Source organism: Crotalus tigris, unplaced genomic scaffold (assembly GCF_016545835.1).
Source record: "Crotalus tigris isolate CLP2741 ecotype Arizona unplaced genomic scaffold, ASM1654583v1 scf7180000024464.508515016:1373766, whole genome shotgun sequence".
Lineage (NCBI taxonomy): Eukaryota > Metazoa > Chordata > Lepidosauria > Squamata > Viperidae > Crotalus > Crotalus tigris.
Genome location: NW_024100635.1, coordinates 746547 through 774493, shown reverse-complemented (window position 1 = coordinate 774493; position 27947 = coordinate 746547). Strand labels below are relative to the sequence as shown.

Here is a 27947-nt window from a genome sequence, read left to right as displayed (position 1 = left end):
AATAGATCGTTCATACAGGCACCCAGAGTGTTTCCTTATCGGTAGTACACACATTCCAGCAACGTGAATTTCCCCAATGAGATCTCACAAAAAGGCTAACTATGCTTGCATTGCAGGCCCTCTATAATCATAACTTATATTTGTGATATGTTCATAACATATAACATAAAATATATAACAAAGATCCCTCTCGCAGTTACTGCTATTGAGCCATGTTCCACCTCTTCTGTACCTTGACATTTGCTTTTTCTTGCCTAAGAGTAAAACCTAATTTTTTTTCTCCATTGAATTTTTTATTTGGAAAAAGGTTTTATTAATTTTCTAATTTTACATTTAAGTATTTGAAAAGCAATGTGGCGGCTGGGTTAACCGATAATTCAGTGACATACAGATATCTTTAATACAAATCTCAAAATACCACATTAAATATTTTTTTTACAACATTTTTATTGGTTTTCCAGTTTTACATTTAAGTATTTGGAAAACAGCCTGGGGATTGAATAGTCAATAGTACAATAACAAAAGTACATATCTCAGGTTACATCATCAAAAATTCATTCTCTATTTCCCTTAACATTTACTGTATCATATTTAGGCTAATAAAATTCTTTTCAGTCTTATCACTTTATTTATACAAATGGGTATTTTATGATTCTCCGCAGCTTCTATGACAGATGTTTAGTACATATGAAACTCCATAATGACAGCCACTGAACGGGACTATCTTCAACACATTCTTAGCATTTCACACAACCCCCTCAGGTTTTCTGACCTTTGTTGTACACTTTCCTCCCTACAATCAGAGATTTCCAGACCTCAAAACCCATTCTGCAATAAATGTCACTTGTTTAGGGGTTACCTGGCTATGTTAGTTAAATTTAAGCTTACATTTAAATAGGAACCTGTGGTATTAAAATTATACTTTTTAAAAATTGATATAGAATATATTTTTCTTATAATATTTTATTGGTTTTCCAGTTTTACATTTAAGACATCAGAGGACTGACACCATGTTTGAGTGCCTGGATAATGTGAAAGTTCCATTTAAAATTCCCACGTCATGAGACAGCAGAGGATTCCCACAGGAGAGAAACCCTTTGAATGTCCTCATTGTGGTAAAGGTTTTAGTGACAATTCCAGCATGGTAACACACCAGAGGACTCACACAGGAGAGAAACCCTTTGAATGTCCTGATTGTGGTAAGGGTTTCAGCAACAAATGCAACCTAGTGAGACACCAGAGGACTCACACAGGAGAGAAACCCTTTGAATGTCCTTATTGTGGTAAAGGTTTAAGTGACAATTCCAGCCTGGTAACACACCAGAGGACTCACACAGGAGAGAAACCCTTTGAATGTCCTGATTGTGGTAAAGGTTTCAGTGACAATTCCACCCTGGTAAGACACCAGAGGATTCACACAGGAGAGAAACCCTTTGAATGTTCTTATTGTGGTAAAGGTTTCAGTCAGAATTCCACCCTGGTAACACACCAGAGGACTCACACAGCAGAGAAACCCTTTGAATGTCCTGATTGTGGTAAAGGTTTCAGTTTAAATTCCACCCTGGTGAGACACCAGAGGACTCACACAGGCGAGAAACCCTTTGAATGTCCTGATTGTGGTAAAGGTTTCAGTACCAATTCCAGCCTGGTGAGACACCAGAGGACTCACACAGGAGAGAAACCCTTTGAATGTCCTTATTGTGGTAAAGGTTTCAGTGACAATTCCAGCCTGGTAACACACCAGAGGACTCACACAGGAGAGAAACCCTTTGAATGTCCTGATTGTGGTAAAGGTTTCAGTGACAATTCCACCCTGGTAAGACACCAGAGGATTCACACAGGAGAGAAACCCTTTGAATGTTCTTATTGTGGTAAAGGTTTCAGTCAGAATTCCACCCTGGTAACACACCAGAGGACTCACACAGCAGAGAAACCCTTTGAATGTCCTGATTGTGGTAAAGGTTTCCGTGACTATTACAACCTGGTAACACACCAGAGGATTCACATAGGAGAGAAACCCTTTGAATGTTCTGATTGTGGTAAAGATTTCAGTGACAATTCCAGCCTGGTAACACACCAGAGGATTCACACAGGAGAGAAACCCTTTGAATGTCCTGATTGTGGTAAAGGTTTCAGTACCAATTCCAGCCTGGTGAGACACCAGAGGACTCACACAGGAGAGAAACTCTTTGAATGTCCTTATTGTGGTAAAGGTTTCAGTAACAATTCCAGCCTGGTAACACACCAGAGGACTCACACAGGAGAGAAACCCTTTGAATGTCCTGATTGTGGTAAAGGTTTCAGTACCAATTCCAGCCTGGTGAGACACCAGAGGACTCACACAGGAGAGAAACCCTTTGAATGTCCTGATTGTGGTAAAGGTTTCAGTGACAATTCCACCCTGGTAACACACCAGAGGACTCACACAGGAGAGAAACCCTTTGAATGTCCATTGTGGTAAAGGTTTCAGTGACAATTCCAGCCTGGTAACACACCAGAGGACTCACACAGGAGAGAAACCCTTTGAATGTCCTGATTGTGGTAAAGGTTTCAGTCAGAATTCCACCCTGGTAACACACCAGAGGACTCACACAGGAGAGAAACCCTTTGAATGTCCTGATTGTGGTAAAGGTTTCAGTGACAATTCCACCCTGGTAACACACCAGAGGACTCACACAGGAGAGAAACCCTTTGAATGTCCTGATTGTGGTAAAGGTTTCAGTGACAATTCCACCCTGGTAACACCAGAGGATTCACACAGGAGAGAAACCATTTGAATGTTCTTATTGTGGTAAAGGTTTCAGTCAGAATTCCACCCTGGTAACACACCAGAGGACTCACACAGGAGAGAAACCCTTTGAATGTCCTGATTGTGGTAAAGGTTTCAGTGACAATTCCACCCTGGTAAGACACCAGAGGATTCACACAGGAGAGAAACCATTTGAATGTTCTTATTGTGGTAAAGGTTTCAGTCAGAATTCCACCCTGGTAACACACCAGAGGACTCACACAGGAGAGAAACCCTTTGAATGTCCTGATTGTGGTAAAGGTTTCAGTAGGAATTCCACCCTGGTAACACACCAGAGGATTCACACAGGAGAGAAACTATTTGAATGTTCTTATTGTGGTAAAGGTTTCAGTGACAATTCCAGCCTGGTAACACACCAGAGGACTCACACAGGAGAGAAACCCTTTGAATGTCCTGATTGTGGTAAAGGTTTCAGTGACAATTCCACCCTGGTAAGACACCAGAGGATTCACACAGGAGAGAAACCATTTGAATGTTCTTATTTTGGTAAAGGTTTCAGTCAGAATTCCACCCTGGTAACACACCAGAGGATTCACACAGGAGAGAAACCCTTTGAATGTCCTGATTGTGGTAAAGGTTTCCGTGACTATTACAACCTGGTAACACACCAGAGGATTCACATAGGAGAGAAACCCTTTGAATGTTCTGATTGTGGTAAAGATTTCAGTGACAATTCCAGCCTGGTAACACACCAGAGGATTCACACAGGAGAGAAACCCTTTGAATGTCCTGATTGTGGTAAAGGTTTCAGTACCAATTCCAGCCTGGTGAGACACCAGAGGACTCACACAGGAGAGAAACTCTTTGAATGTCCTTATTGTGGTAAAGGTTTCAGTAACAATTCCAGCCTGGTAACACACCAGAGGACTCACACAGGAGAGAAACCCTTTGAATGTCCTGATTGTGGTAAAGGTTTCAGTACCAATTCCAGCCTGGTGAGACACCAGAGGACTCACACAGGAGAGAAACTCTTTGAATGTCCTTATTGTGGTAAAGGTTTCAGAGACAATTCCACCCTGGTAACACACCAGAGGACTCACACAGGAGAGAAACCCTTTGAATGTCCAGATTGTGGTAAAGGTTTCAGTGACAATTCCAGCCTGGTAACACACCAGAGGACTCACACAGGAGAGAAACCCTTTGAATGTCCTGATTGTGGTAAAGGTTTCAGTCAGAATTCCACCCTGGTAACACACCAGAGGACTCACACAGGAGAGAAACCCTTTGAATGTCCTGATTGTGGTAAAGGTTTCAGTCAGAATTCCACCCTGGTAACACACCAGAGGACTCACACAGGAGAGAAACCCTTTGAATGTCCTGATTGTGGTAAAGGTTTCAGTGACAATTCCACCCTGGTAACACACCAGAGGATTCACACAGGAGAGAAACCATTTGAATGTTCTTATTGTGGTAAAGGTTTCAGTCAGAATTCCACCCTGGTAACACACCAGAGGACTCACACAGGAGAGAAACCATTTGAATGTCCTGATTGTGGTAAAGGTTTCAGTTTAAATTCCACCCTGGTAACACACCAGAGGATTCACACAGGAGAGAAACCATTTGAATGTTCTTATTGTGGTAAAGGTTTCAGTCAGAATTCCACCCTGGTAACACACCAGAGGACTCACACAGGAGAGAAACCCTTTGAATGTCCTGATTGTGGTAAAGGTTTCAGTAGGAATTCCACCCTGGTAACACACCAGAGGATTCACACAGGAGAGAAACTATTTGAATGTTCTTATTGTGGTAAAGGTTTCAGTAACAATTCCAACCTGGTAAAACACCAGAGGACTCACACTGGACAGAAACCATTTGAATGTCCTGATTGTTAAAAATGTTTCAATACACATTCCATTCTCACTCCAAGCGAGAGATATTTCAAAGAGGAAAGAACAAAACAAAGGAAATACATGGCAAGACATCCATAGTTCCCCTCCCCCCCATTGAATGGCAGAACCCAAAAGTGAGAAAAAGGAAAGGGGTAAAAGGGAAAAAGGGGTTTTGGTACTTACATTCTGATGCACTTCTGGATTTCAGAGAAATGTAGATAGAACACATCAAGAAAACATAAATACCTCTCAATAGGAGATATATATTGCAATTAATTCAAACAACAATGAATTCAAATCACAACGAAATCCAAAATCAAATTGAAAATATAAATTTATCTATTTCTAAGTTAACTCTGCAACAAAAAAACTTCCAGGAAACAACAACAGAGAAGGAGCAGACAAAACAAATAAGTGAATATAAAATTGAAAATAGCGACTCAAAGATGGAACTTAACAAAGCAAGAAAACATGATTTAATCCTAGTGGAAAAAACAACTCATCCCTTAAGACTACAAAATAAATCTGAGGACAAAAAAACAGATTGGATAAAATGGAATGTAGAGATGTTGAAAACATCAGAGAGAAAGGAAGTGATAAGAAAAGCAGAGAAGAAGAAAAAGATTTTCAAGAAACATAGAAAGGCAAAAGCCTCATATAAAGACACTTTATTTGATGTACTTCTTATACCTACAGCAACAGTCATGAATATATGGGAAAACTTTTTGATTCAGCAAAATACATTGATCAAGAAACATACTGGTCAAAGGAAAAAGATTAAAGTGAAAATTAAGAAAATAGATGATGGGATCTTCCAGAGAGAATATTTTAAAAAGAAACATTTGTTTGAATATGATTAAAGAAGTAGAAAAGATTTTGAACACATATGTCATTCTAAGAGGGATGAATTCCTTAAATAATACTGTATGCTTTCACCCCCTTTTTATTTTATTTCCTGATATAAGTAACATAATACTGTTGAAATGGCTTAGATGAAGGAAATGTTTTAGATAATTAAATGGGTTTGAATTTAGGGAAATTATAATGTATAAAAAAGAAAAAATGTTTGAATAAGAGTTAAAGGATCAGATGACTAGACACATTAAATGGAATATTTAAAAATTAAATATATTTTTAATTATGGTTAAAAAAATAAGAAATTTGGGGAATGAATATATATTAGCTTAGGGGGAATATCTATTTTAAGTAATATTTTACTTTTTATGTTTCTTTACTCTTACTCTCTTTTCCTTTTGTTTAATGTTTTTACCTATTCTTTAAGAAACGTAAAATTATAGAGATGGTTTATGTGGGAAAAATGGATTTAAATCTTTAAATGTAATTAACTGTTGAGAAGATCTTAACGAGCAAGAATACTTTGAACTTTATGGGAGAAACAAATTTAAATAAGGACTGTAACAGGATATAAGATGATTAGATAGAAAAGAAATATTATATTGATGTGATCATTATTTCTAAGAATATTGGGGGGAAATCATATATGTAACTGTTACTTATCAAAATAGTAAGAACTGTATCAATTCAAGGTTCTCAAAGAAGACATTTTGGGGAAAAGGAGAAATCAACTAAATGTACTATGTGGATTAAGGATTATAGAAACCGATTAATGATTTTTCTTTACAAATGGAAACCCAGCAAACACACTGTTTACCAACTGCTAAGTGATTTATGATTAAAAACATCAATAAAATATGTGAGTTTAAAGAAACTTATTATTCTGTAATTCTGTAAAAAGGTCATGAATTTTTAGGGTTCACCATATGGCTGATCACAAGCTAAGTCGCATCGCAGTTTATTATTTCACTTGATTCAGTTGCAAAGGTCGGTTGCTTAAAGTCAAAGACTATTTGATAGCATGCAATAAGTGAAAATATCTTGCAAACGCTTTAGGTACCTATCTGAAATGGTATAGGGCAGCGGTTCTCAACCTATGGGTCGTGATCCTTTTGGGGGGGGTTGCACGAGCCTTTCACAGGGGTCACCTAAGACCATCGGAAAACACATATTTCCGATGGTCTTAGGCAGGGCTTGTCAACTGCCTTCTCTCCCCCCCCCCGTGGCAGTGCCTCCCTCCCCCCCTCCGCTCCACCTCACTTGTTTGTGGAAAATATGCTGCTTGGCGGCAGTCTGCACAAACGCTACCAAATGTGTCCTGCAGGGGCGCATGAAGAGTGCAGGCGCAGAGCAAGGCCCTGCCTTCCCCAGAGACTCATTGTGCAGCAACCGGATTGATTTCTTCTCATGCACGCAGGTCAGCAAAAGAAAGGCCGCCCAGCACCCAGCTCCTATGCCCGTCAGCTGGCAACCCTTGAACTTGCGCTTGTCAGCTGGGAGGTGTGGTGACGGCTGCCAGTCTCCTTTTCCACCCTGCCCATCCTTGACGACTCCTCCACCCATTCATGTCGAGCCCGCCGGGGCTTGACAGGGAGAGAGGGAGGGAAGGAGGAAGGGACTCCTAGTTCTCTCGTAAACTTCAAAGCACAATTGGCTTCCTAAGGGTGCCACAATCCTCACGACAGCGGGTGGAGAAGCAAAGGGGGCGAGAAAGTTCGCGGCAGGCTTGAAGGAGCACCTGTCAGTGTTGGTGATGAGAAATTCTCCACAAACCCAGGGAAGGGATGGGGAAAAGGAGCCCCCTTTGGGAGGAAACCGCCACCTTCTTCTTGGCTTTGCGCTCTTTTGTTCCTCGGCAGCCGGGCTACCAAGCCTCTGCTGGCTGGAACTTCCTTTCCTTCCGTCTCTCTTGGTCTCTTCCTCCTTCCCTCCCTCTCCCATTGTCCTTTCCTTCCTTCCTTCCTTCCTTTATTTCTCCTCCCTCTTTGTCCCTCCTTCCCTTCCTTTTTCCCCTTGTCCCTTCCGTCCTTCCTTCCTTCCCTCTTGTCCAGGATCGGGGCGAGCCTCTACAGCTGATCGGCTCTTCTGCAGAGCAGCCCGGAAGCAGATCAGCTGTAGCAGCTCTCCTTGGCTCCTGCCCAGCAAACTTATTTATTTATTTATTTTATTTTATTTATATGCCGCCCAATCCCAAAGGACTCAGGGCGGCGTACAAAATTAAAACAATCATCTGACAATAAAATAATACAATCATACAGCGTGTCTGATCATATCCCGCCCCCCCCCCCGGGGACATCAGCCCCAGGCCTGCCGGAACAGGAGAGTTTTAACGGCTTTCTTAAAGGCCGGCAGGGTGGGAGTAGTTCGAACCTCGGGGGGAAATTGATTCCACCAGGTCGGAGCCACCACAGAAAAGGCCCTTCCCCGAGGGCCCGCCAGCCGACATTGTCTGGCTGACGGGACCTGAAGGAGGCCCAATCTATGGGACCTCACCGGTCTCTGGGAACTGTGCGGCAGTATGCGGTCCTGTAAGTAACCTGGCCCTATGCCATGAAGGGCTTTAAAGGTGATAACCAACACCTTGAATTGCGTCCGGAGACCCACAGGAAGCCAGTGCAGCTCGCGGAGGATAGGTGACACGTGGGCGTACCTTGGCGCGCCCACAATCACTCTCGAGGCTGCATTCTGAACCAACTGCAGCCTCCGAACGGTCTTCAAGGGTAGCCCCATGTAGACCGCGTTATAGTAATCCACTCTTGAGGTGACAAGGGCATGAGTGACCGTGAATAAAGCCTCCCGGTCCAAATAAGGCCGCAACTGGTGCACCAGGCGAACCTGGGCAAAGGTCCCCCTGGCCACAGCCGATAGATGTTGTTCCAAATTTAGCTGTGAGTCCAGGAGGACACCCAAGTTGCGTGCCTGCACTGAATGAGGTAAATTTGCCCCCCCCAGGACTAATGATGGACCATCCAGTTGACCTTTGGGAGGCAAGACCCAGAGCCACTAGGTCTTGTCAGGGTTGAGTCTAAGCCTGTTCACCCCCATCCAGACCCTCACATCTTCCAGGCACCGGCACATCACGTCGACTGCTTCACTGAAAGGACACGGGGTGGAGATATACAATTGGGTATCATCCGCGTACTGATGATACCTCACCCCGTGTCGCCGAATGATCTCACCCAGCGGTTTCATGTAGATGTTAAAAAGGAGGGGGGACAGGACCGAGCCCTGAGGCACCCCATGATCGAGGTGCCTAGGGGTCGATCTCTGTCCACCCGCCAACACCGATTGCGACCTGTCAGAAAGGTAAGAGGAGAACCACCGCAATACGGTGCCGCCCACCCCCACCTCTCTGAGACGACGCAGAAGGATACCATGGTGGATGGTATTGAAGCTCTATCCCGGGCTCGCCAGAGGTCATCGGTCAGTGTGACCAAAGCAGTCTCAAGTGCTGTAGCCGGGCCTGAAACCAGATTGAAAAGGGTCCAGATAATTAGTTTCATCCAAGTATCGCAAGAGTTGGGATGCCACCACCTTCTCTACAACCTTCCCCACAAAGGGGAGGTTGGAGACAGGACGAAAGTTCTTCAAAACAGCTGGGTCCAGGGAAGGCTTCTTGAGGAGGGGCCTCACCACCGCTTCCTTTAAAGGTTGCGGGAAAGATCCCTCCATCAAGGAGGCGTTGATTATCGCCTGGAGCCAGCCTCGTGTCACCTCCCTACTGGCAGAAACCAGCCAGGAGGGGCACGGGTCCAATAAACAGGTGGCGGCATTCATGGCCTTGTCCACTTCATCAGGGGTCACAGGCTCAAACTCGCTCCAGATAACATGACTAAGACCAGCCCCCGGCAACTCGGCTGGCACTGCCCAGTCGGAGTCCAGGTCTCTCTGAATCTGAGCGATTTTGTCCAAAAGAAACTGAACAAACTCCTCAGCTCTCCCCTGAAAGGGTTCCTCCGCCTCCTCCACTTTAAGAATGGAGCGGGTCACCCTAAACAAGGTGGCTGGGTGAGATTCTGCGGACACAATAAGTGCGGAAAAGTGAATACGCTTTGCCGCCCTTATCGCCACTAAATAAGTCCTAAGATAGGCTCTTAATAATGATTGGTCAGATTCAGAGTTACTGGCCCTCCAACGTCGCTCTAGACGTCTCTTGTGGTGCTTCATCTCCCAGAGCTCCTCGGTAAACCAAGGCGCCCTCCGGGGACCACCACCACAGAGAGGTCGCAAAGGCGCAATTCGATCCAGGGCCCCAGACGCCGCCTCATTCCAGGCCGCAACCACGGACCCGGACGAGTTGTGGACAAGGGAGTCAGGTATTTCCCCAAGTTCCTCCTGGAACCGATCTGGGTCCATTAGGCGCCTGGGGCGGAAGTCCAGCCTCAATAGGAAATGATCTGTCCATGACAAGGGCGACATCTCTATTCCCCTTAATTCCAGATCATGTCTCCATTGCTCCATTGCTCCGGTCGAGTGTGTGACCACCCCTATGAGTCGGATCCTGAATTACCTGGGTCAGGTCCATGGTTGCCATGGAAGCTATGAACTCTTGCGCTGCCTCTGAGCGATCTCCGAGTGATGGTAGGTTAAAGTCCCCCAGTACCATAAATCTGGTGAACTCCACCGCCAACCCGGCTACTGACTCCAGCAGCGCAGGCAGGGCTATTGCAACGCAGCAGGGAGGTAGGTACGTCAGCAGCAAGCCCAACTGAACCCGTGAACCCAACTTCAATAGGAGGGACTCACACCCAACAACCTCCGGGGCAAGAATCCCACGAGGACTCAAGGACTTCCGAGCGATGACTGCCACTCCCCCCCCCCTGCCCTGATGTCGAGCCTGATGAAGCACCACAAACCCGCCTGGGTACATCTCCGAGAGGGAAACACCCCCCTCAGGGCCCAGCCAGGTTTCGGTTATACATGCCAGGTCCGCCCCGCTGTACAATATTAAATCACGGACAAGGGGGGCTTTGTTGACAATGGACCTGGCATTAAGCAAAAGCAGCCTACAACTAGGGCCCTGTACTCCCCTGTTACCAGTACTACAGGATGAGCCTTTTGAGGGGCCGGAACAAGGAATCGCTCTAATATAGCGAGTCCTCGTTCCCCAAAGATGGCCTGCCCCTCGGCTCCCGCCATATCTGCCCATCCCAGTCATAACTGGGATGCTCCGACCTTCTCCCCTCCCCGGAGTACCCCCGCCCTCACCAGCCTTCTCCCTTCCTGACCGGACTAGCTTTCCATACAGACCAAGCCCAAGGGTAAGTCCTGCCCCCCCTGCTTTTGCTATTGCACTCAGCAGAGGGGGTACCAGGCTCCGCCCCCGACTCCACCATTCTCATACCCCAAACACTCAATACACATTCACACTCAATTTATATACATAAAAATAAAAATATTCATATTCATACGCCCTAAATACAATAATAAAATTTATACATAACAGGGCCACCATTCATCTACATACATACACATACCCACAACAAACATTCTCTAAAAAATATTGCCCCTCTGTGTCCCAGGCTGGTCTAATGTGGCCGGCTAGGTGATCATTAGGTACTTGTCTTGGGGCAGCCCGTACTTGGCCTTATGCTCCTCAAAGAGCTGGGTCAACTTCTCCAAGTACCTCTCGTGCAGCTCATCAATGGCTTCTCCGGACATCCAACAATTGTGTAAAGTCAACCCAGCCACGGCGGGACTGTAATTCATCTTCTTTCATGGGGTGCCAGTATAGGCTGGCTCCTCCGGGATGCTTGACACCCTCCCCAAGGGCCCGTTCCCCAATGCCGGCCTGCCGCTTTCCCTGGCGGGACCCAGCAACAGCGTACAATTGAAGCTGAAGGTGCTGGCCATGTTGTCGTGCTTCCTCTTGTTGCTGGCCGTCACCGCAACTTGGGCAGTGGGCGAAATCACGCGGGGAGCCCAAGTCACCGGAAAAGGCCCCACCGCAGAGCCCGAGGAAAACGAAGAGGCGGCGGCGGCGGCGATGATGGCAGAGAAAAAGGAAAAGGAAGCCGCGCGCGGGGCAGCGAGTGTCGGCTGAGCGCCGGGCCGGATTGCCTAGGCAGGCAGCTGCTGCGAGGCCTGCCGCCGCGGGGGAGGCTGCGGCTGCTGGTGGGGCAGGCCGGCACACTCCAGTGGCAGAAAGTTGGGCCGTGGGTCACCGCCACGCAGGACGCGGGACATGCTGGGCGGCGGGGACGAGGCGGCGGTGGCCTCCAGGCACAATGAGGCGGCTGAGGCGGCGGACTAAGAAGTCGAGGAGAAGGCCGAGGAGGAGGCCGGGGCGGTGGGCTGGGGCAGCGGGATGGGGCGGCGGCGGCGGCTGCTACTGCTACTGGCAGGCGAGCTGGCTCCAAGGCCTATCTCCTCTTCCCTCCACCAGCTCCTCCAGCCCTTCCAGCTCAGCAGTGGAAGAGATCTTCGGGGTTGCTTCGCTTCCCGGCTCGAAGGCGAGGAAAACCTCCAGCTAAGTCCTTCTTGGTCCGGTGGGGGGGGTCTCTCTCTCGGGCGGAGGCGAGGGTCGTGGGCAGCAGCAGCCAGGCACGTCCGGGCTCCCCGCTCTCGAGCTTTGCTAGAAAACATGCCGCTTGCTAATTTAGCAGAAGCACGAATCACCTGTAGCTTGGCGCTGATCCTGGGGCTTCTGCTAACTTAGCAAGCGACATGTTTTCTGGTGAAGCTGAGCAAGTGAGCTGGGCGGAGCTCTCCTCTGCCTCTGCCTGTGCACAGGCAGGTTTGGCATGTCACCATGGCCACCGGCAGCAAAGCCACCAGCCCCGCTGGCAGCCTGTCCCCCTCCCCTTGTCCCTTCCTGGGCATGGAGGGGGGGAGGAAGGAAGGGACGAAGAGGGAGGGAAGTAAGGGACAAAGAGAGGGAAGGAAGGAAAGAACAATGGAAGGGAGGGAAGGAAGGAAGGGACAAAGAGGGAAGGAAGGAAGAAAAGGAAGGAAGGAAGGAAGGGACAAGGGGAGAGGGCAGGAAGAAGGGAGAGACTAAAGGAGGTGAAGGAAAGGAACGAAGGAAGGGACAATGGGAAAGGGAGGGAAGGAGGAAGAGACTAAGGAAGATGAAGGAATGGAAGAAAAGAAGGAAGGAGGGACAATGGGAGAGAGAGAAGGAAGGAAGAGACTAAGAAGGAGGTGAAGGAAAGGAAGGAAAGAAGGAAGGGACAATGGGAAAGAGGGAGGGAAGGAGGAAGAGACTATGGAAGATGAAGGAAAGGAAGAAAAGGAAGGAAGGGACAAGGGGAGAGAAGGGAGGGAAGGAAGGCAGGCACCCACCCCAGAGACCCACAGATTCCCCCCCCCCACAGGCACTCTGCAACCTGAGTGATCAGCTGGCCACGCCCCCTGGCCATTGATCATGTGACCTTGGGAGACTGTGAATGTCATAAGTATGAATCAGTTGTCAAGCATCCAAATGTAAATCACATGACCCTGGGGATGCTGCAACAATCATAAACGTGAAAAATGATCATAATTCACTTTTTCAGTGCTGTTGTAACTTCAAACAGTCACTAAGTGAATTGTTATAAGTCAAGGACTTCCTATACTTTCCCATTTTTTCCTTTTTTTTGGTCAGGTTTTTTATACCCCCCCTCCTGCCAGCTGGATGGAGGGCTGGGGGTCACCACAACATGAGGAACTGTATTAAAGGATTGCAGCATTAGGAAGGTTGAGAACCACTGGTATAGGACCTCCTGCCTGAGCAGGGGGTTGGACTAGAAGACCTTCAAGGTCCCTTCTAGCTCTGTTCTGATAGAGTGAATTGGCAACATCTGTGTCTAGAAAGCGGATACTGCAATTCAGCAGGCAGCCTCGGTGGTTGAATTTAAAGGAGTTAAAGTCATAGAGTACGGCACTGCTAGAAAGGATGAGAAGTGCAAAGGAACTTTCTCTCCTGGATCTCTCATTAGAGGAGGATGGTGTGCAGAGAGGCTTTTGTGCTCTTCCAAGGACCTAAGCAGCAGCTGGGAGGTGAGTTGAAGAGAGGTCGGAGGAGGCTGAGAGCGAGTAGGCTGTTTGATTTCTTCCACTGTGTGGAAGCAGAGAAGCAATTCGGCTGAAGCATGTCAGCTGCTGCTGCTGCTGCTGCTAATCCTTTCCCTCCCCAACTTTTAAGTCCACTGGTGCTGCACGCTGTTAAACTGGGGGCTGCAATTTTGTGCTGATGGGAAGATTTCAAAAGTTTCCTTCAAGTGAAGGTTGATACTTTGGGAATGGCTTCCCTCCAGAGGTTGTGGGTGCTCCGTCACTGGAGGTTTATAACAGAGTTGGAAGGAACCTTAGAGGTCTTCTATTCCAACCCCCTGCTGAAGCAGGAGACCCTATACCATTTCAGACAAATGGCTGTCCCGTCTCTTTAAAAGCCACCACTGATGGAGCGTCCACAACTTCTGAAGGCAAACCGTTCCATTGGTTAATTGTTTTCAGGGTCAGGAATTTTTTTCCTTAGTTCTAGTTTATGTCTCTCCTTGATTAGTTTCCATCCACTGCTTATCTTTCCTTCTGATGATTTGGAAAATAAGTTGACCCCCCTCTTCTTGCCCCCTCAAGTATTGGAACATGTCACCCCTAGTCCTTTCTTTCACTAAACTAGACATATCCAGTTCCTGCAGCTATTCTTTATATGTTTTAGCCTCCAGCCCCATAACCATCCTTACTGCTTTCTCTTTGCTCTTTATAGAATCTCAACACTTTTTATATATTGTGGTGACCAAAATTGGATGCAGTATTCCCAGTATGGTCTTACCATAGCAGTATAAATTGGTGCTAACACTTCACCTGATCTTCAATCTCTGTTTAGGCAGCCTCGGATTGCATTGGCTGTTTTGGTCACTGCATCACGGTGTTGGCTCGTATCTAAGTGCTTGTCCACTAAAACTTCAAGATGTCATAAAATTGAGTTCAGGCCCCTCAAGTGAAGTTTTCCAATAGTTCTTTTATTCCCGTGTTATTTGGATAAAAAGCAAGGCATGCATGCTTAATTAGTTCCTTTGTGTTTATACATATACTTGTCTAATTTTAAAGTTATTTTACTATAGTAAGTTATTCCCAACAGGCTATTCAGGTTACTATGCCCAATAAGGCTACTCCAGTTGCTGTAAGTATTGCTACCTAACTAGGCTACTCATTCACACAATACTCACATATCCTTTCAACACAGGTGATCAGGCTATGTTAGAATGGGCTGGAAAGCAGATTCAGGGTGTCCCCTGCTCCAACAAGTCTTGAAATTGGGGTCTGGTTCACCCCAGTCTTCTCTTTATACCCAACTTTTTTACTCAGAATCCATGTGTATGACAATCAACTCCAGCCATGCCAGGAACTTTACATCCTCATGCTTTGGTCCAAGACTCCATAAAAAAATTAAACCTCCTATACTCTTTCCGCCCACTAATGTTCTACCTGGTATCACGAACAATACATCGTTCATACAGGCACCCAGAATCTTTCCTTATCGGTAGTACACACATTCCAGCAATGTGAGTTTCCCCAATGAGATCTCACGAAAAGGCTAACTATGCTTGCATTGCAGGCCCTCTATAATTATAACTTATATTTGTGATATGTTCATAACATATAACATAAAATATGTAACAAAGATCCCTCTCGCAGTTACTGCTATTGAGCCATGTTCCACCTCTTCTGTACCTTGACATTTGCTTTTTCTTGCCTAAGAGTAAAACCTAATTTTTTTTCTCCATTGAATTTTTTATTTGAAAAAAGGTTTTATTGATTTTCTAATTTTACATTTAAGTATTTGAAAAGCAATGTGGCGGCTGGGTTAACCGATAATTCAGTGACATACAGATATCTTTAATACAAATCTCAAAATACCACATTAATTTTTTTTTACAACGTTTTTATTGGTTTTCCAGTTTTACATTTAAGTATTTGGAAAACAGCCTGGGGATTGAATAGTCAATAGTATAATAACAAAAGTACAGATCTCAGGTTACATCATCAAAAATTCATTCTCTATTTCCTTTAACATTTACTGTATCATATTTATGCTAATAAAATTCTTTTCAGTCTTATCACTTTATTTATACAAATGGGTATTTTATGATTCTCCGCAGCTTCTATGACAGATGTTTAGTACATATGAAACTCCAGTCACTGAATGGGATTATCTTCAACACATTCTTAGCATTTCACACAACCCACTCAAGTTTTCTGACCTTTGTTGTACACTTTCCTCCCTACAATCAGAGATTTCCAGACCTCAAAACCCATTCTGCAATAAATGTCACCTGTTTAGGGGTTACCTGGCTATGTTAGTTAAATTTAAGCTTACATTTAAATAGGAACCTGTGGTATTAAAATTGTACTTTTTAAAAATTGATATAGAATATATTTTTCTTATAATATTTTATTGGTTTTCCAGTTTTACATTTAAGACATCAGAGGACTGACACCATGTTTGAGTGCCTGGATAATGTGAAAGTTTCATTTAAAATTCCCACATCATGAGACAGCAGAGGATTCCCACAGGAGAGAAACCCTTTGAATGTCCTGATTGTGGTAAAGGTTTTAGTGACAATTCCAGCCTGGTAACACACCAGATGTCTCACACAGGAGAGAAACCCTTTGAATGTCCTGATTGTGGTAAGGGTTTCAGCAACAAATACAACTTGGTGAGACACCAGAGGACTCACACAGGAGAGAAACCCTTTGAATGTCCTTATTGTGGTAAAGGTTTAAGTGACAATTCCAGCCTGGTAACACACCAGAGGACTCACACAGGAGAGAAACCATTTGAATGTTCTTATTGTGGTAAACGTTTCAGTCAGAATTCCACCCTGGTAACACACCAGAGGACTCACACAGGAGAGAAACCCTTTGAATGTCCTGATTGTGGTAAAGGTTTCAGTTTAAATTCCACCCTGGTGAGACACCAGAGGACTCACACAGCAGAGAAACCCTTTGAATGTCCTGATTGTGGTAAAGGTTTCCGTGACTATTACAACCTGGTAACACACCAGAGGATTCACATAGGAGAGAAACCCTTTGAATGTTCTGATTGTGGTAAAGATTTCAGTACCAATTCCAGCCTGGTGAGACACCAGAGGACTCACACAGGAGAGAAACTCTTTGAATGTCCTTATTGTGGTAAAGGTTTCAGTAACAATTCCAGCCTGGTAACACACCAGAGGACTCACACAGGAGAGAAACCCTTTGAATGTCCTGATTGTGGTAAAGGTTTCAGTACCAATTCCAGCCTGGTGAGACACCAGAGGACTCACACAGGAGAGAAACTCTTTGAATGTCCTGATTGTGGTAAAGGTTTCAGTGACAATTCCACCCTGGTAACACACCAGAGGACTCACACAGGAGAGAAACCCTTTGAATGTCCAGACTGTGGTAAAGGTTTCACTACCAATTCCAGCCTGGTAACACACCAGAGGACTCACACAGGAGAGAAACCCTTTGAATGTCCTGATTGTGGTAAAGGTTTCAGTCAGAATTCCACCCTGGTAACACACCAGAGCACTCACACAGGAGAGAAACCCTTTGAATGTCCTGATTGTGGTAAAGGTTTCAGTGACAATTCCACCCTGGTAAGACACCAGAGGATTCACACAGGAGAGAAACCATTTGAATGTTCTTATTGTGGTAAAGGTTTCAGTCAGAATTCCACCCTGGTAACACACCAGAGGACTCACACAGGAGAGCAATTCTTTGAATGTCCTGATTGTGGTAAAGGTTTCAGTACCAATTCCAGCCTGGAAACACACCAGAGGACTCACACAGGAGAGAAACCCTTTGAATGTCCTGATTGTGGTAAAGGTTTCAGTCAGAATTCCACCCTGGTAACACACCAGAGGACTCACACAGGAGAGAAACCCTTTGAATGCCCTGATTGTGGTAAAGGTTTCCGTGACAATTACAACCTGGTAACACACCAGAGGATTCACACAGGAGAGAAACCCTTTGAATGTCCTGATTGTGGTAAAGGTTTCAGTACCAATTCCAGCTTGGTGAGACACCAGAGGACTCACACAGGCGAGAAACCCTTTGAATGTCCTGATTGTGGTAAAGGTTTCAGTTTAAATTCCACCCTGGTAACACACCAGAAGATTCACACAGGAGAGAACCCATTTGAATGTTCTTATTGTGGTAAAGGTTTCAGTCAGAATTCCACCCTGGTAACACACCAGAGGACTCACACAGGAGAAAAATCCTTGGAATGTCCTGATTGTTAAAAATGTTTCAGTACACATTCCATTCTCACTCCAAGTGAGAGATATTTCAAAGAGGAAAGAACAAAACAAAGGAAATACATGGCAAGACATCCATAGTTCCCCTCCCCCCCATAGAATGGCAGAAGCCAAAAGTGAGAAAAAGGAAAGGGGTAAAAGGGAAAAAGGGGTTTTGATACTTACATTCTGATGCACTTCTGGATTTCAGAGAAATGTAGATAGAACACATCAAGAAAACATAAATACCTCTCAGGAGGAAATATATACTGCAATTAATTCAAACAACAATGAATTCAAATCACAAATCCAAAATAAATTTTAAAATATAAATTGATCTATTTCTAAGTTAACTCTACAACAAAAAAAACTTCCAGGAAACAACAACAGAGAAGGAGCAGACAAAACAAATAAGTGAATATAAAATTGAAAATAGCGACTCAAAGATGGAACTTAACAAAGCAAGAAAACATGATTTAATCCTAGTGGAAAAAACAACTCATCCCTTAAGACTACAAAATAAATCTGAGGACAAAAAAACAGATTGGATAAAATGGAATGTAGAGATGTTGAAAACATCAGAGAGAAAGGAAGTGATAAGAGAAGCAGAGAAGAAGAAAAAGATTTTCAAGAAACATAGAAAGGCAAAAGCCTCATATAAAGACACTTTATTTGATGTACTTCTTATACCTACAGCAACAGTCATGAATATATGGGAAAACTTTTTGATTCAGCAAAATACATTGATCAAGAAACATACTGGTCAAAGGAAAAAGATTAAAGTGAAAATTAAGAAAATAGATGATGGGATCTACCAGAGAGAATATTTTAAAAAGAGACATTTGTTTGAATATGATTAAAGAAGTAGAAAAGATTTTGAACATATATGTCATTCTAAGAGGGATGAATTCCTTAAATAATACTGTATGCTTTCACCCCCTTTTTATTTTATTTCCTGATATAAGTAACATAATACTGTTGAAATGGCTTAGATGAAGGAAATGTTTTAGATAATTAAATGTGTTTGAATTTAGGGAAATTATAATGTATAAAAAAGAAAAAAATGTTTGAATAAGAGTTAAAGGATTAGATGACTAGACACATTCAATGGAATATTTAAAGATTAAATATATTTTTAATTATGGTTAAAAAAAAGAAATGGGGAAATTTGGGGAATGAATATATATTAGCTTAGGAGGAATATATATTTTAAGTAGTATTTTACTTTTATGTTTCTTTACTCTTGCTCTGTTTTCCTTTTGTTTACTGTTTTTACCTATTCTTTAAGAAACGTAAAATTATGGAGATGGTTTATATGGGAAAAATGGATTTATATCTTTAAATGTAATTAACTGTTGAGAAGATCTTAACGAGCAAGAATACTTTGAACTTTATGGGAGAAACAAATTTAAATAAGGACTGTAACAGGATATAAGATGATTACTGTTTACCAACACTGTTTACCAACTGCTAAGTGATTTATGATTAAAAACATCAGTAAAATATGTGAGTTTAAAGAAACTTATTATTCTGTAATTCTGTAAAAACGTCATGAATTTTTAGGGTTCACTATATGGCTGATCACAAGCTAAGTCGCATCACAGTTTATTATTTCACTTGATTCAGTTGCAAAGGTCGGTTGCTTAAAGTCAAAGACTATTTGATAGCATGCAATAAATGACAATATCTTGCAAATGCCTTAGGTACCTGTCTGAAATGGTATAGGGCAGCGGTTCTCAACCTGTGGGTTGTGACCCTTTTGGGGGGGGCACAAGCCTTTCACGGGTCACCTAAGACAATCGGAAAACACATATTTCCGATGGTCTTAGGCAGGGCTTGTCAATCGCCTTCTCTCCCCCCGCGGAAGTGCCTCCCTTCCTCCCTCCTCCGCTCCATCTCACTTGTTTGTGGAACATATGGTGCTTGGCGGCAGTCTGCACGAACTCTACCAAATGTGCCCTGCAGGGGCGCATGAAGAGCGCAGGTGCAGAGCAAGGCCCCGCCCTCCCCAGAGACTCATTGTGCAGCAACCAGATTGACTTCTTGTGCACGCAGGTCAGCAAAGGGGAGGCCGCCCAGCACCCAGCTCCTGCGCCAGTCAGCTGGCAACCCCCGAACTTGCGCTTGTCAGCCGGGACGTCTGGAAACGGCTACCGGTCTCCTTTGCCACCCCGCCCGTCCTCAACTCCTCCTCCATGTCGAGCCCGCCAGGGCTCGACAGGGAGAGAGGGAGGGAAGGAGCAAGGGACTCCTCCTCTCCTAAACTTCAAAGCATGATTGGCTTCCCAACGGCGCCACAATCCCCACGAAAGTGGGGGGGAGAAGCAAAGGGGGCGAGAAAGCTCGCGGCAGGCTCGAAGGAGCACCTGTCAGTGTTGGTGACAAGAAATTCTCCACAAACCCAAGGAAGGGATGGAGAAAAGGAGCCCCATTTGGGAGGAAATCATCACCTTCTTCTTGGCTTTGTGGTCTTCTGTTCCTCGGCAGCCGGGCTGCCAAGCCTCTGCTGGCTGGAACTTCCTTTCCTTCCCTCCCTCTTGGTCTCTTCCTCCTTCCCTCCCTCTCCCATTGTCCCTCCCTCCCTCCCTCCCTCCCTTCCTTCCTTCCTTCCTTCCTTCCTTCCTTCCTTCCTTCCTTCCTTCCTTTTGCCTCCCTCTTTGTCCCTCCTTCCCTCCCTCTTTCCCCTTGTCCCTTCCGTCCTTCCTTCCTTCCCTCTTGTCCAGGATCAGGGCGAGCCTCTACAGCTGATCCACGCTTCTGCAGAGCAGCCCAGAAGCAGATCAGCTGTAGCAGCTCTCCTTGGCTCCTGCCCAGCAAACTTGCTCGAGCTTTGCTGGAAAACATTGCTAATTTAGCAGAAGCGCGAATCAGCTGTAGCTTGACGCTGATCCTGGGGCTTCTGCTAACTTAGCAAGCAGCATGTTTTCTGGGGAAGCTGAGCAAGTGAGCTGGGTGCAGTTCTCCTCTGCCTCTGCCTGTGCACAGGCAGGTTTGGCATGTTGCCATGGCCACCGGCAGCAAAGCCACCAGCCACGCTGGCAACCTGTCCCCCTCCCCTTGTCCCTTCCTGGGCATGGAGGGGGGGAGGAAGGAAGGGACGAAGAGGGAGGGAAGTAAGGGACAATAAGAGAGGGAAGGAAGGAAGGAACAATGGAAGGGAGGGAAGGAAGGAAGGGACAAAGAGGGAAGGAAGGAAGGAAGGAAGGAAGGAAGGAAGGAAGGAAGGAAGGAAGGAAGGAAGGAAGGAAGGGACAATGAGAGAGGGAGGGAAGGAGGAAGAGACTAAGGGAGGTGAAGGAAAGGAAGGAAAGAAGGAAGGAAGGGACAATGAGAGAGGGAGGGAAGTAGGAAGAGACTAAGAAGGTGAAGGAAAGGAAGGAAAGAAGGAAGGGACAAGGGGAGAGTGAAGGAAGAAGGGAGAGACTAAAGGAGGTGAAGGAAAGGAAGGAAGGAAGGGACAATGGGAAAGGGAGGGAAGGAGGAAGAGACTAAGGAAGATGAAGGAATGGAAGAAAAGAAGGAAGGAAGGGACAATGGGAGAGAAGGAAGGAAGGAAGAGACTAAGAAGGAGGTGAAGGAAAGGAAGGAAGGAAGGGACAATGGGAAAGAGGGAGGGAAGGAGGAAGAGACTAAGGAAGATGAAGGAAAGGAAGAAAAGAAGGAAGAAAGGGACAAGGGGGGAGAAGGGAGGGAAGGAAGGCAGGCACCCCCCCCAGTCCCATCCCAGAGACCCACAGATTCCCCCCCCCCACAGGCACTCTGCAACCTGAGTGATCAGCTGGCCACGCCCTCTGGCCATTGATCACGTGACCCTGGGACACTGTGAACATCATAAGTATGAATCACTTGTCAAACATCCGAATGTAAATCACATACCCTGGGATTGCTGCAACAATCATAAGTTTGAAAAATCATAATTCACTTTTTCAGTGCTGTTGTAACTTCAAATAGTCACTAAGCAAATTGTTGTAAGTCAAGGACTACCTATACTTTCCCATTTTTTCCTCTTTTTTTTTTGGTCAAGTTTTTGATACCCCCCTGGCCAGCTGGATGGAGGGTTGGGGGTCACCACAACATGAGGAACTGTATTAAAGGATCGCAGCATTAGGAAGGTTGAGAACCACTGGTATAGAGCCTCTTGCCTGAGCAGGGGGTTGGACTAGAAGACCTTCAAGGTCCCTTCTAGCTCTGTTCTGATAGATTGAATTGGCAACATCTGTGTCTAGAAAGCAGATACTGCAATTCAGCAGGCAGCCTCTGTGGTTGAATTTAAAGGAGTTAAAATCATAGAGTACGGCACTGCTAGAAAGGATGAGAAGTGCAAAGGAACTTTCTCTCCTGGATCTCTCATTAGAGGAGGATGGTGTGCAGAGAGGCTTTTGTGCTCTTCCAAGGACCTAAGCAGCAGCTGGGAGGTGAGTTGAAGAGAGCTCGGAGGAGAGGCCGGGAGCGAATCGGGCTGTTTGGTTCCCTCCACTGCGTGGAAGCAGAGAAGCAATTCGGCTGAAGCATGTCAGCTGCTGCTGCAAATCCTTTCCCTCCCCAACTTTTAAGTCGACTGGTGCTGCACGCTGTTAAACTGGGGGCTGCAATTTTGTGCTGGTGGGAAGATTTAAAAAGTCTCTTTCAAATGAAGGTTGATTCTTTAGGAATGGTTTCCTCCAGAGGTTGTGGGTGCTCCATCACTGGAGGTTTATAACAGAGTTGGAAGGAACCTTAGAGGTCTTCTATTCCAACTCCTATACCATTTCAGACAAATGGCTGTCCCGTCTCTTTAAAAGCCACCACTGATGGAGCGTCCACAACTTCTGAAGGCAAACCGTTCCATTGGTTAATTGTTCTCAGGGTCAGGAATTTTTTTCCTTAGTTCTAGTTTACTTCTCTCCTTGATTACTTTCCATCCACTGCTTATCTTTCCTTCTGATGATTTGGAAAATAAGTTGACCCCCCCTCTTCTTGCCCCCTCAAGTATTGGAACATGTCACCCCTAGTCCTTCCTTTCAGTAAACTAGACATATCCAGTTCCTGCAGCTATTCTTTATATGTTTTAGCCTCCAGCCCCATAACCATCCTTACTGCTTTCTCTTTGCTCTTTATAGAATCTCAACACTTTTTATATATTGTGGTGACCAAAATTGGATGCAGTATTCCCAGTATGGTCTTACCATAGCAGTATAAATTGGTGCTAACACTTCACCTGATCTTCAATCTCTGTTTAGGCAGCCTCGGATTGCATTGGCTGTTTTGGTCACTGCATCACGGTGTTGGCTCGTATCTAAGTGCTTGTCTACTAAAACTTCAAGATGTCATAAAATTGAGTTCAGGCCACTCAAGTGAAGTTTTCCAGTAGTTCTTTTATTCTTGTGTTATTTCGACAAAAAGCAAGGCATGCATGCTTAATTAGTTCCTTTGTGTTTATACATATACTTGTCTAATTTTAAACACCGGTGATCAGGCTATGTTAGAGTGGGCTGGTAAGCAGATTCAGGGTGTCCCCTGCTCCAACTAAGGTGTCTTGAAATTTGGGGTCTGGTTCATCCCAGTCTTCTCTTTATATCCAACTTGTTTACTCAGAATCCATGTGTATGGCAATCAACTCCAGCCATGCCAGGATCTTTACATCCTCATGCTTTGGTCCAAGACTCCATAAAAAAATTAAACCTCCTACACTCCTTATGCCCACTAATATTCTACCTGGTATCACGAACAATAGATCGTTCATACAGGCACCCAGAATCTTTCCTTATCGGTAGTACACACATTCCAGCAACGTGAGTTTCCCCAATGAGATCTCACGAAAAGGCTAACTATGCTTGCATTGCAGGCCCTCTATAATCATAACTTATATAAGTGATATGTTCATAACATATAACATAAAATATGTAACAAAGATCCCTCTCGCAAGTACTGCTATTGAGCCATGTTCCACCTCTTCTGTACCTTGACATTTGCTTTTTCTTGCCTAAGAGTAAAACCTAATTTTTTTTCTCCATTGAATTTTTTATTTGAAAAAAGGTTTTATTGATTTTCTAATTTTACATTTAAGTATTTGAAAAGCAATGTAGCGGCTGGGTTAACCGATAATTCAGTGACATAGAGATGTCTTTAATAGAAATCTCAAAATACCACATTAAATATTTTTTATAACAAGTTTTGATTGGTTTTCCAGTTTTACATTTAAGTATTTGGAAAACAGCCTGGGGATTGAATAGTCAATAGTACAATAACAAAAGTACATATCTCAGGTTACATCATCAAAAATTCATTCTCTATTTCCCTTAACATTTACTGTATCATATTTAGGCTAATAAAATTCTTTTCAGTCTTATCACTTTATTTATACAAATGGGTATTTTATGATTCTCCGCAGCTTCTATGACAGATGTTTAGTACATATGAAACTCCATAATGACAGCCACTGAATGCGATTATCTTCAGCACATTCTTAGCATTTCACACAACCCACTCAAGTTTTCTGACCTTTGTTGTACACTTTCCTCCCTACAATCAGAGATTTCCAGACCTCAAAACCCATTCTGCAATAAATGTCACCTGTTTAGGGGTTACCTGGCTATGTTAGTTATATTTAAGCTTACATTTAAATAGGAACCTGTGGTATTAAAATTGTACCTTTTAAAAATTGATATAGAATATATTTTTCTTATAATATTTTATTGGTTTTCCAGTTTTACATTTAAGTATTTGGAAAGCAACATGGAGATTGGGTTGGTCAATAGTTCAATAACAAAATCTTTAGTACATATCTCAGGTTACATCATCAAATATTTCTTCTCTGTTTCCCTTAACATTTGCTATATCATATTTAAGCTAATAAATTTCTAATTGTATCAAAGTCAGTTATAACTTCATTATCACATTTATCAATACATTTTAGCTTATACATATCCATATCCTGTTTTTAAGTTTTACCTAGTTTTTAGTTTTTAATTACACTACTCCAATTTAACCTTTAATATCCATAGTATTTAAGTTTCGGGTAACCCAAATTTCCTTTGTCTCACTACATAAAAGTTATAATATCCAAAATACATATATTACTTACTTAAATATATTCTTATTTTAATTCACAAACATTTTCTATTTCTCATCCTAATACATCACCTCTTAATATTGGAGTATCCTTTGTTATCCCAAGTCCATCATCTACAGTATATTGTCTGGGCTAAGTAATAATTCAAAATTATTTCCTGATAGTTTTCATTTTTCATTTCCCTTTTAAGTCTAAGTCCTCAATATTACATCAATTATTCCCTTATTTTCTATTATTTTCCAGCAATTTTTAAATCTAATAATCAAATTTCCCCCATCTTAAAATCTCCCTTCAGCCCATTAGTTAAGACTTTAGGATCCTCTCTAATAGATCAAATGACCCCATTTTTTTAAAACCTAACTCTAGCTTTCTTTTTATGCCAACCAGGCTTCCATACCAATGCTTTTAGATCATCAGATAGAACTCTCTTCATTCATGTACATGTTACTTGAATTAAAGGAGACCATCTAGTTGTCAATTTTCTGGAGGGATTGGTCCATTGATAATCATTAAGCTGTCACCCTAGTGGCTCAGATCCCCATATTTGCTCTAGTATAGTTGTCTTCAATTCAATCTGGTCTTCTTCTTCCTCAGGTTTCTTCTGGTTTAAGTAGAAAGTCATGTCCAATTTTGTAGTTATTATTTCATTGTCTAAGTTTTCAGTAAGCTGTATTTGTTGATCTTCAAAGCCCTCTGTCTTGATATTACTTTCTTCTGCTTCTGTTGTCTTTTGGGTTGTAGATTCTTTAGTTGCAGTCAGGGTTTCGCTTTGTAGATTTAAGCTGGTACCTTGGTCTTTCAGTTTAAATTTGATTATCTCGGTGGCTTCAAGATTTTTTTCAAGTATAAGTTTGTAATCAAGCAACATATGTTGCTGGTTGTCCTCCATTTCTGACATAGTTATAGATGGTCCTTTAGTGAAGGCTATTTATTAAACAAGAGTCAGTAAGTGTTCACCTCCACAGTTCCTAAAAAACTATTTCACTGTCCAGCCTCTCTTTCAGCTTATAATCTCTCTGAGATACTGCCAAGGTCATATCTGGGCTGTGAGCAAGTAACTTGTCAAGAATAATAAAAATAATAGATTGCTGTACCAAGCTTCGCCAGCAGATATCCCCAGTAGCATTTAAAGTCTTTTAAATCCCGGGCTAGGTTTTTATCCAATTTAAGTTCTTCTTTTTTTCTTCTTTTTTACAAGGAAATAAAATAGCAGGTCCCAGTAAGAATAGGAACTTTTTGGATCCCCAGATTAAAAAAAAAATGTAAATCCAATTATATTTAGTTATTCTTTTCAATGCTTTGTTTTCTCAGGTAGTCAAACACTGCCATTTTAGAGTGTGGGGGGAAGAATTTCCAAAAGTTTTAATAGGAGAGTTACTTGGGGTAAAGAGAAGGTAGAATCTCACCAAATTCCTCTGTGTTGCTTTCAAAGTGCTTGTTTGTAATTTTGACCTCGGCTGGTAACGGCTTAGTCATAAGCCATAAATGGCCAATCTTTTCCCCGTCAGTTAGAAGAGCTGCCTTGGATCAAACAGGAGGGTTGCCTCTTCACGCTTGTCGCCCCTCCAGGGCGACTTTTGATCCTTTTCAGGGTCTCCCAGTGGTAAAAACCAGACAGCATGGAGAACAATCGTCCTGCATATCCGCCTGTGCCGCGATCAAAACCAGAAGTCAGACTGATACAATTCTTATTATATCAGCTAAGTAAAATTCTTTGTAGACAGATCAATATTCAGTTTTAACTTTTAATATTTATACTTTAAGTAATCAAAATTTTCTTATCTCAGTTCATAATAAAGTTTAGTATTCAAAGTATGCATCTTATCTATTTGAGTATATTTTCTTTTAATCTTCACTGATAAGTCAAAATACCAATTTTCTTCAGCCTTATTCTAGCTTTCTTTCTTTGCCAACTCGCCTTCCATCTCTGTGCTTTTAAATCATCAAATGGATCTCCCTCTGTTATTATACGTATTATTTGAAATAAAAGATGGCATCCAATTGCCATTTTTTTGGAAGTGCTAACACATCGTCTCTCTCTTTTTCCGTCTCAACGTAGTTGTTCTGAAATATTTATCTTCTCTTCAGTCTGTTGTTCTTCTTCGTCTTCGGACTTCTTCTGATTTGTTAGAAAGTCTTGTCCATTTTCAATATTGTGAGTCTCTTTTCTGGGTTTTCCGCTAACTCAATTTGTTGATCATTTAAATCTTCTGTAATAGTATTTCATTGTTCCACTTCTTCTGTTATATTCTGTGTACTTGGTTCTTTAGTTGTAGTCAAGGTTTGCATTTGTATATCTAGGTTGACATCTTGTTCTTTGTAGCCTCTTATTTCATCAGTAGTTGTAATAATAGTTTTAAGAATTGGTTTCATCATAAAAAGAATCTGTTCGTGATCTTCAGCCATATTTTCTTAATAGTGTATTAAATTAAAAGCTTTACAATAAAAAAATAAGAGTAATTTTTTCACAGAGTATGAAGCACAGCTGGGCTTCTCACAGCTGATATCTACCAAGGTTACAGAAGTCTTATTTATCGTCTGGGCTGCAAGCCAAGTCTCTGTTAGGCAATAACAGATTGTAAGATCAGGTTTAGCTGCAAGGTGTCACCCATACCATTTAGGATTTGTTTTTCTCTTTTTTTTATTTAGTCCAAATTTTATAATCCTTTTCGCGATTTTACTACTTTTTTGTAGAGAAAGCCCCAAATCTTCAATAAAAATAAGGAATCAGGTTTTTCTTTTAATGTTTGAAAGCTCCTCTGGATAGTTAGTCACCGCTATTAGAGAGTAGGATAAAGTCTCCCTTCCCTTGCTACAGGGGGGAAAATACTTTGGGCAGCTTATGCAGGTGGAAAAAATAATTAGGATTGAAGAGAGGTTCAGATCTCACCCAGTCTTTTCCGCACTGCTTTGTAGGAGCCTGGTGATAAGTGTGACTTCAGCTGTCTGCAGCCTAGTGACGAGCCATATTGCTGTGGCCGGTCTTTCATCCGCTGGTTTCCCCCCCCCCCCGGATCAAGGGGAAGAGATACCACTCTCCCGTGATCCAGCAAGAATCTCCTCCTTGCTGGTCGCCCCTACAGGGTGACTTTCGACCCTTTCCAGGGTCCCCCAGCAATGAGAAATTGGACATGCAAGGTGAGCTCGCCTTCAAAACGTCCGCAGCAGCTGCGTGGGCAAACTGGAAGTCCTTTTCT

The 27947-nt window shown here is 43.5% G+C and overlaps 1 protein-coding gene across 1 annotated transcript in view; it reads left to right on the top strand.

Annotated features, from left to right (window-relative positions):
• LOC120303353 overlaps positions 1 to 27947 on the top strand; it is a 134562-nt gene that overhangs the window by 47612 nt on the left and 59003 nt on the right. The window contains 4 exon segments of the mRNA XM_039332818.1: positions 1122 to 2448; positions 2450 to 2740; positions 2742 to 4477; positions 16030 to 17625. Coding sequence (XP_039188752.1) covers positions 1122 to 2448; positions 2450 to 2740; positions 2742 to 4477; positions 16030 to 17625 — 4950 coding nt within the window.